The 10,194-nt window shown below is 45.0% G+C and overlaps 1 protein-coding gene across 1 annotated transcript; it reads right to left on the bottom strand.

Annotated features, from left to right (window-relative positions):
• Positions 1-902: 902 nt before the first annotated feature.
• On the bottom strand, positions 903-5,297 carry prss35 (serine protease 35). Its single transcript, XM_003965906.3, has 2 exons — positions 5,103-5,297; positions 903-3,251 (listed from the first exon to the last, which is right to left on the bottom strand). The coding sequence occupies exon 2, from the start codon at positions 3,230-3,232 to the stop codon at positions 1,970-1,972; it is 1,263 nt and encodes a 420-aa protein (XP_003965955.2). The 5' UTR covers positions 3,233-3,251; positions 5,103-5,297; the 3' UTR covers positions 903-1,969.
• Positions 5,298-10,194: the final 4,897 nt, after the last annotated feature.

Raw genomic sequence — 10,194 nt, 5'->3', positions numbered from 1 at the left:
GTGTTGTTTACAGGAAGGTCCTCTGTGATGTACATATATTTCTCTGGTGAGGATTGCGTCGCTGTTCTGTATGTCCGTCGAAGAGCTACATAAATGTGAATCTGACATGAAATCGTAAGATGTCGTGTGAGTATCCCTCTCTTTCCCGTCACCTTTTGAACATATTTGGAAGTAAATATTACAGTAAGATTGATATACATTAAGACACAACTTGAACTCCATCTGATCAGGAAAGCTTCGTTTCCGTTGTGTTTTATCACTTGTGATTTATTTGTTTCTTTTGCCGTCTTTTCGTAGAATATTATTTATATGTTCTGTTTATCCAATAATCCTCCATAACACGGGAAAAAATGCCCATAATTTGCGCTAACAAAGAGATTAATTAGCCAGACTGCTGTCGGTGTTAGTAAACAACAGGAGCGACCCGTCTGGATTTGTCTGAACTGGACCAACATGTCTGAGTGTATTTGGGCAGCTGCTTGTTCCAGAACTCCCAGTCCCGTTCTGTAAATTAATGTAAAGCCATGTGTTGTCAATGCAGTGGATCCAGTAAGCATTTGTTTGTGTGGAAAAGGGACCAAAAAAAGCGAGATTGTTGACATTTTTTTCATGACTGGATTATTAAAAATTGTATTTTTGTTTAGTTGTAAATTTATTTTATTTTTTGATGACCCTGCCCAGTGCATGCAAGCCCCCTGAGGTGCAATAAATTTAAAGATGGTTTGAGCCAATTGTGGATTCATTTTCTTGTTTTCCATCTTTTAAAAAGAGCTTTTTTATCCCCCCAAAAATACCTCAGAGTTTGTTATGATGATGGAGAAAATGACCATCTCAAAGTAGGCGTCTAAACCCCCATCAAATAAACAATTAGGATTCATTCACATTCATTAAAAACACACAAACACATAACAAGTTTGTTTTAATTGATGTTTTTTTCAACCTGCATCAGTATTTCTGTGTATTTGGCTTTCAAAATGACACTCCTTTGCAATTTGGGGACCACAATGTGAAGTAAAAAACATCACCCAGATGTAAAACTGGTAAATCACAAGTTGTTGTTTTTTTTCAATCCAGCCTTTACCATTACAGACACATCGACAACTCAAGTAAATGTTTAAATGGTTACAACCCATCTTAACGCACCCCAAATATGTAACTCCAGTTTAAATAGATTCAGCACTACACTACCAAAAGACCCCCCCCCCCCCCCCCCCCCCCCCCACACAAAAAAAAGAAGAAATGTTTACAAATCCATAAATTAGCACCACATCTCCTGGAAAAGCACCGTTCAAAGTATGTGCACAACAATGAAACCACATTTCACTGCGTGGCAAGAACAGAGGAAAGATGGTGATCCTGGGATCCTGGAGGAGCCACGACTCTGTTTGGACCGTCTCTTTTAAAACAAAAGAGCCAAAAATAAACCTCACTATACATTATACAAAACACTATGTGTTTTTAAAAACAGTTTTAGCTCAGTATCTCTACATACATTTTTATTTTAAAAACGAAGCTGATGCGTGCATTCGTTTTTATGGTCGTGGAGAAAACTTCAAATTAAAAGTCTCCATATGAAGAATTAAGGGACTATAAAGAATATCTGAAGAATATGAATATGCACGATTTCCTGTTATGTCTTTTGGAAATACATTCGTGCTTTTGACCAAAAGGAAGATTTAATTGATCAGAAAACCCACAGAGTTGTTTATCTTCTCCAATCTTTAGCAAAATAAATTAGGAAATATGAAGCGTCCCACAGGTCTCCTTTACTGCAGACAAGTTCCTGGTGAAGCTGGGTCTGTACGGCCGTGCAGAGGTTACGCATGTGTGTCAGTGTTGCAGGAGTCAGTGGGGGCACCTGGGAGGAAGGAGGGCAGTCGTTGGGCCCCTGCTGGATGACGACAGGTAAAGGGAAAGTGTGGGCGGGATGCTTCTAACACAAAAATCCAGGAAAAGGAGGAGTGCTGGTTTAGGCCACCTTGCACTGGCTTGTGTCCCCGTTCACCCAGTAGCAGATCTGGGCGTATTTGAGAGGCGTTATCCTCACGGCCACATTGTAATCCTGCTGCGTCCCGTCCCCGTTCACGTCCACCCACTGATGACCCGTGAAGACCCCGATGATCTTTCTCTTCCACTTCTTCTTGCCGGGCTCTTTGAGGCGGATGTAGACCCCGGAGCCGCTGGAACCGGGCTTGGCGTCGCAGTACTGGTACACCAGGTCGTTGGATTCCTCTGAGACGGAGCAGAACCGATACACCAGGTTGCCGGGGCGGTCGTCATCGAAGCCGGAGAAGTGGATTCTCCCTGCCGGGATCTTCTTCAGTGAAGGGATGACTCCCAGATCCATATGCTTGACCTTGGGGGCCTTCTTTAACTCCAGAACAGCATAGTCATAATCAGCGTTCAGTCCTCCAGACACACCTTTGAACCAGCCCTTGGGCACCTGGGTCTTCTTGACCCTGGTCCACCTAAATGATGGTTTCTCTGACTCCACACTCCGACGGCTCCGGTTCCTCCTACCCTTTCCTCTCCCCCTTCGTTCCCCTTTTTCACCATTCTCTTCCTTATCTGCCACTTCCTCTTGTTCCTTGTCTTCCTTCCTCCTTCTGCCTTTCCCCCGCCCTCCCCTCCTTTCTCCTTTCCCTCGCCTGGACTTCTCTTTCAGAATACCAACCCGCAGCTTCTGCGCTCCATCCAAGTAATCCTTCCCATCGTGGATGCAGTGTGCAGCGGTAAGAACGTGTTTGGGCGACACCAGAACCCCGGAGCATCCTGTGGATATCTTCACAGAAGTTGAAAAGGGGTATTTAGTGGAGAAGTGTTTATCGGAGATGGTGAAGCGCGTATCTGTGCCGTACACCTCCCGTTTTTGACGGGATCTGGATGAGACGTTCCTGGGCCACGCGGTGACCTCATTCAGACCTTCGACGGCCACTGAGGTGTATGTGCGGGAGCCGTTCTCATACACTGTCTCATAGGACAGGAAGTGCTCCAGGTCGTCCAGAGATGCGGCGGGCAGGCGGCGCTGGCACTCGATCCCGCACATGCCGCTCAGCTGAGGTTGGGGACGAGCGGAGAAGTGCGGGCTGCTGAGGGGCACCGTGCGCCTTTTTCTTACCAGAGGCACCTTCCACTGAGGCCAGGTGTACTCATCGTCTTGTGCGGCGGCGGCGGCCACCACTAGAACCAGCACCGTCATAGGCAGCAGGACACGGAGGGGTAGACGGCCCATCGTTAAGTTGGGCCTGGCTCTGAAATGTGAAGTCATAACAAGCAATTAGTGAAGTAATTTAAAAAAAAAACTCACCATATATAAGGTGTATTAGCTTGACTCTGAGACAAGATGGCTGCCAGCCTCGCTGCCTTCCCACTGGCTCGCCCTGACTTCCTTGGCTCCTGATATAACCCCTGAACCCTTGTTCCTCCCTCCAGGAACAAAAAGAGCAGAACCAGATGCGCATACAGTCGTGCAGAGGCGGGTTAGGCCTGATGGAGCAGACCAGGGGGAGAGGCCAGAGCACAAAGCTCTTCTGCAGGAAAAACCGCCTTGGCGTGATGGAAGAATGAGCAAAGTAAAGGATATTTAGTCTCTAGAAACATGCTGAGAGCAGATATACGTCATTCAAACTGAGAGGATGCACACCAGTCCCCTACATGAGCTGAGACAGTGGCTTGGAGGTTTGCCACGCTGGTTAACCTTCTCCCCCAGTAATGACCATATCTGGTTTCCTCAGCGCCGAGCTCGTTCGAGTCGGTCGTGGAGCCTTTGTGGGCTGCTTTGATAATAGCACAGAAAATTACATTGGGGTACATTTTTATGTATTCAGCAGACCATCAATAATGACAGAACGGCAAGTTCATTTCGTCAGCAAGGTCGCTGTGATGAAGTCACAGATGGAGAGAGAGCAAAGAGAGAGCAAAACCTTGGTGACTGTTGAGTGGGGAGCCATGTAACAGGAGTGCTAATCCAACAATTCATTTCCAAAAGAGGGCCGGAATGAAAACACCTCAGTGATTCATTTGTTCCAGCTGTCTGAAGGGTTTGAAAAGGGACTGACAAGATCTGGGCTCTCCAAAAGAGGCCGTTTACATTGGCCAAGAGGGCTCGAAAGCATTTTATGGTAGATGTACGTGCAGCATCACCGGAGCAGCAGTGTGTCGTCATTCCGTTTGCTTTGGCCATAGTATTCCTTATTTTAGCTAAAGATTCCAAACTGTATTGTCCTCCAACTGCAAATAAGTAGACAGTTTGGCTTGAGTTTGCCACACAATGTCCAATAAAAAATATACCATGTGGCTAACATCTAACCGGTGGTCATAAAAGACGAGCCCACGAGACCTGTAAAACAGTTTCAATAAATAGGAATGTAAGAAAAATGACCCTTAGTCTGCTCAGCGTCACGCTCCCGCCACCAGACTCAGACATAACACCAATCCAGAGTGGAAACTGATATGCTGCCATGTCAAAGAGCTATTTTCCACTGCAGTCAGCTGAATAAAAAGCTGTGCCCTCGCTGTCCTGAGGGAGTCGCGGGAGCTGCATGAATCCTTTAAATGACCGCAGGGTGTCGCTGTTGTCCACCTGCTCCTGGCAGATCACAGTCCGTTATTGAGATCTGCACTTTACATATTTTTCAATTTCAGATGTGATTTCACTCATTTTAATCTCTCCCCCAACCCTAAATTTAGACATTTGAAGATCACGGTTACCTGGAAATTAATACTTTCAATGTTTTATTATTTCGAAATGCTTGATTTTGTTTTTATTCACTAAAATGTTTTATCACCTCTTTTCTTCCAAAATGACAAATTTGCGTCTCTGTGACAGAAGTTTGAGAAGCTGCCTGTCTGTTTTATACCGTGATGCGGGTTAATCAGAATATGCTTGTAATTATTAATCCAATAACGCCTTTAATTAAAAACAATCTTAATTTTTTTTTTTTTAAATCGTTTTGCATAAACTTGTCCAAAATACACGAATAAATTTGAAAAATCAAAAAGTAAAGAAAAAAGAAACATTTACTATAAAAACAAACTCTTCACGGAAAAATAGTCCTCTGGTGTCAATCAAAAGATCGTCAGAAGTGCGCAGAACTTCCTACCTGCTTGCATCCGATTACTGAATCCCCCAGATCTGCTATGTGCTGTTTATTTTTCAACAGAAAAATACAAATATGATCCCGGCAGAAAACAAACGGAGGTTAGTGCATCCAGACTTCTCAACAGGGCTCCCTTCTCCTCATTGCGGAGAGAAAGTCGCAGCCGGGACGCTCCGCTCACGCCGCACTTGATGCTGAGGAGGGAGGGAAGGAAAGAAGGAGGCAGGGAGGGGGAAAATGAAAAAGACTTTTTCTCCCCCCCCCCCGCCTCTGACAGAAGCTGTTCACAGATGGGTGGGACCGGACCGGCCCAGGGCAGGCTGCATCAGTGGTGGATTGAGCAGGCTGCAGCCGGAGGAGAGGCTCGCTTTGTGGGGATTTTGATGGAGTCAGCTGCTCTCTGCGAAAAGTTCTGAGGTGTTTACATTTCTGATCCATGTGAGCCTCAACATCTGCACAGGCCTGCTGAACTGAACTGAGACCAGAATTCAGCTGGTGCTCGGAAAAACAATGCAATCAATACCCGATTAGGGAATTATTTTGTTTTAGCTTTAAGGTCATTTTCACAGCAGGATTAAAATATATATTAAATGTTTGGAGGTTACGGGCATTTATTTGTTGATTACTTCTGGGATTCTGATATACATCCTGTCATGCTGAGCTGAGGTGTCATGTTGGATTCTGCTCCATACTATTGAAGGTAGTTGGAAATTTTAAAAAATCACGTCACGGCCCCTCAGGTGGGGACTGAAACACAGCTGAGGTTCCTGTTTTCACTTAAGTTTGAGGTCAAAAGTCACATGTGAGGAGTCAAAGAGTGGAGAGAGAACTGCTTATGTATTTTTGGCCCTGCAGCTACCAAATAGAAGAGCAGTGAGTGATATTTGTGGTCGGGGGGCTTGGAGCTGTGAAAGCTGGATAGAGGGGCTTTTGTATGTGGCGTCACACCCTCATGGGAAGTGCTCCCTCTGCACTCTGAAGGGGTGGACAGATGCCTATTGGCAGGAGCGAGGAATTTCATTACTTGTGTTTGGGTGCGCTGGATGAGACCTTTGTGACCTTCGCGGCAGGAAGCCAGCAGATGGGTGCAGGTTCGACAGGAATACGGTGAATTTGATCCATTATCTCACCTCCTGTTAATCACGAGGGAGCATCTCTGAGGACCCCGCTGCTCCCTTTGCTGTACAGTATGCATTAAAGGCTACCTACTGTGCACAGACCATACTAATAAATAAACTCAGAGGGTCGCAGTGGCCCACAGTTCACTCCCGCTGACTTTATTTTGACAGCGCAATGGTCTCTTAGCTCTGTTGCGTGCTAAACAGACCACCATTGACTTGATAGGACTCTCTACCTCACTGCCTCTCTCCTTCGTACATAGACAAACATTAATAAAGTATATATAGTAAAAAGATACATAAACAGTAATGGGATAGTGAAGGTTTAGCTTAGATCCACGTACAGTTTATACCATCTTTTAATAATAAATATTTGGGTAAATGGTCAGAGAGGAGGCTGTGTGCGATGAAAGGTTGACTGAAGCCGCACCTGAATTACATCCGCAAATGAACAGCGCTTTAAAGTGCAGGTGAAAGAGGCCGAGAGGTACAGAAGATTGTATTCAGCTGCCTCGGTGTTAAAAGCCAGTCCGTGTCGCAGCTGAATATATGCGCAGAAGGCGTCAGGATACCAGTTTTGGTCTGTGAAACCATCAGACTAACACCATATGCACTGGTGCTGGTTTCCATTGTGTTTTCTGCGTCGTGGTGAGGTTTCCTGTTTCAGGTCTTCCTCTCCTGCCTGATTACACTGACATCTTCCATTTGTCCTTCCTCACCTGCTCCTTGTCGTCTCCTCCTCCTGTGGGCTCTCGTTCCTTTCCTCCACCTTTGTCAGAAATCCAGCCTTTCTGCTTGTGTAAGCTTGATATTTTGCCTGATTTGGGGGCTGATTGTGAGCTGTTTTAGACACCGTTGATTCACGTGGACCAAAATGTTAACCAGAATTCCTAGAATGTTCTCCATGTTGGGTTCTCTGTGTCGTGAACCCCGACAGGTGGAATGTTCTCATCTCTCGAAAATCATCTCTGTTGCCTCCTGTCTTTGGGCTGCAGACACTGAAGGAGGTTAGTGCATCTGGATATTTTGGCACTACTAGATATGACAAAATTTCTATCAATCTGTATTTAAAATGAAGGGTTCCAACATTGGCTAATGTTTTTAATGTATGTATGTGGGAGTAATAACATGAGTTACATGACATGACACCCACTGCCAGCAGATGATCTGCAGCACTGCTGTGTTAGGATCCATACCTCAGTGATCGCAGACTAATTTGGGTGTAAGTGGATCATATGGGGAGAATATTTTCTGCTTGTCTCCTCGACATCCTCCAGATGCTCTGTCAGATTTATGGATGTTCTCCATGAACAGATGGCTTCACTTGTTGGTGAGCGTTCACAACTGTATCGGACTCGGGTGGCCAGATGGTGACCTTAACACGGTTGCAAACCGGAGGTGACTTCTCTGGCAGGCAGGTTGTTTGATGGTGCAATATTCTGCCTGCACATTCTGGGTTCTGGGGTTAAGAGAAGCATCTCTGCGCTAAATTCCTGTCAAGCCTCCACGTCTGGTGGAGGGATGGTGGTATGTTGTTTCGGAAAGACCACGATAACTCACTTTTTCGCAATATTTCATGATATGTTTTGGTATATTTCATGATATATTTGCTTTAAAATACTTGTCTGACATATTTTTTCTCCCTATCATTATTTATTAATTGCTAGAAGTATTATAAAACACAACATTTTCATTCATGGGAATGGTTCACATGCACTGTTTTATAGAAAAACATGACTTTCAGTCTGTAAAGGGGCCTCAATATGAGACCTCCATTGTCTTTGAGCTCTAATAAAGTAGATTTGAACTTCCATGTGTACTTTCAATCCCTAAAAATCCCCAAATAAACTTCAATAGACAATTGGATTGAGCGCAAGATTGTTGACTTTGTGCTGTGGCCCAGACGTTTTTAGTCCAGATGTTTAGCTCAGACGCCCTGACGTGTTGAGAAGGAAATGGCATCCTGAAAGCCCCCCTGTAAAATCTTGGAATTCATCTTTTCAAGTGTCAAAACACCGGGCACAGCCAGTACCATGGCGAAAAAGGCTGTTGCTGCAGGAAGTTTTGCACTCATCCTCAAACCTTTGCAGGGTTTACAGAAGAAGCCGTCTGGGCACGCCGAGACAAACACGGGGGAATCTGACATTTATCCCTGACTCTCTTGTTTACAGCCAAGGCTTGGATAGAAGAGGTGTTTTCATTTCACGGTGTGCTGCCAGGACGCGAAACATGCGAAGGGAAGGAGGATATGGGGAAGAGTGGGAGGTTTTTAGCTTGGATGTTGAGGATGTTTATCTGAGAAAAGCAGCTGATGGTGCTTGGTCCATCAAGAGCAATGTAGGTCTTAATTGGAGAGATGAAACGGTCAGATACACACTTATTGGACAGTTAATGCAATTATGTGGGGTTTTTTGGTACATTTCATATTTGGACTGTTTCAGGTTTTAAAAAAACACATCTGGGAAGGGAACAGAAACACAAACATGCAAAACAAATAGGTTTGCAGTGATTTCATACAATAAGAATGAAGTGAGGACAAATGCGTCTGTGTGGTTGCACGCTGGAAAACAGAGACCCCATATTCTGAGGGGTCAAAAAGGTTACATAAACCAACCGTGTGACTAGGTTAACAAACTAATCTCTGTCCTATTTCCTGGAGAAGAAAGGAGGTTTTGTTGAAGTGCAACCATGATGCCTCTGTGGCTCATTCTGCCAAATGCCAACGACTGGTTGGACTGGAGAACATCCATCGTCCTCCTGGACAGTTCTCTCGTTACTGGGTTTGGGTCTGGCAAATGTGGAGTCCGCTCGCCACTTTTGTTCTCTGGCACACCTTGCTTTGTGGGCGAGCCGGCACAAAACAAAATGGGCCAAACACGCACCCACATGCTCATGCAAGCAAGTCAAAACACACCGATTCTGTTAGAATTCTGTCTCCTGTGATGGTGGAAAAGTTTATTTCAAAGTAATTCGCTGTGCCCCACAAGGACGAGCTGAATTTCAAATTGCATTTGTGCAAAGAGCTTCAGCATTTGCAGCAAGATTAAGATTATTTTCACATGCAATGATCTGAGCACCCATTGATGCCCATCAACGCGTATTATTGCAGTGGCTCAGTAGCACCTTCCTCAGGATGTGTTGTGGGGCTCCTCGACTCGATCTGGTCCTTTATGATCAAACTGCCACTCATGTCAGAGCAGCCTTCTCTAATAATGCAAGACAGACAAGCTGCTGCTTAAACTTCTCTGTTTTTCCACCTCCACAAATATCCGTGGGCTCAAACAGTGGGTCATTATAAAGAGTGATCAGTGAAAGGGCCCTTTGATTTGGGGGGCTGGGGGAAGGTCATGGAGAGAGAGAGAGCGAGAGAGAGAAAGAGAGAGAGAGAGGCCAGTCGTGTATGTATGTACGCATATATATGGTGGAAAAGCAGCGTCTTTCCTTGTCTACCCATTTCCTCTGTTGGTGCTCCTGGTTCTCAGCAGGCCCGACACCTTTCAGCTCTCTAGTGTGTGTGTGTGTGTGTGTGTGTGTGTGCGCGCGCGCTCTGGATCCAACCAAGTTACGACTTCATAAAATTACCTAAAGAGCGGAAATGTGGTTTGCTTTCAGATTTTCCTTTTGCCAGTCGTCAAACAATGTGCTGCCGATCAGTGCGCTCGTGCCCACAGCCGCATTACGTACGTTAGCATTTTAGCATCCAAAATAGTTATACTTAAAAGGTCAGAATTCCTTTGGCTGTGGTAAAGCGCACACACGTTTGAACACTTGGGAAAGACTCTCTCACCCCCAGAACTCCTGGTACCAAATACTTTGACCTCTGTACCAGTTCACCATCTGCTCCATACATTCAAAGCCTTCATAGTCAAGTTTATACCTTTCAACATCTGTAACATTTCCTTTAACCACTGAAACATACCTCAAATTTATATTATAATAAAACTGAAAATGAACCCAAATAAATGAAATTGTTAAAG

This window comes from Takifugu rubripes, chromosome 7 (assembly GCF_901000725.2).
Source record: "Takifugu rubripes chromosome 7, fTakRub1.2, whole genome shotgun sequence".
Taxonomy (NCBI): domain Eukaryota; kingdom Metazoa; phylum Chordata; class Actinopteri; order Tetraodontiformes; family Tetraodontidae; genus Takifugu; species Takifugu rubripes.
Note: the sequence above shows the minus strand (reverse complement) of the source record. Positions and strands in the feature narration are given on the sequence as shown.

Coding starts and splice junctions, on each gene's coding strand:
- prss35 (XM_003965906.3), bottom strand. CDS start 3,232: ATGGGCCGTCTACCCCTCCGTGTCCTGCTGCCTATGACGGTGCTGGTT.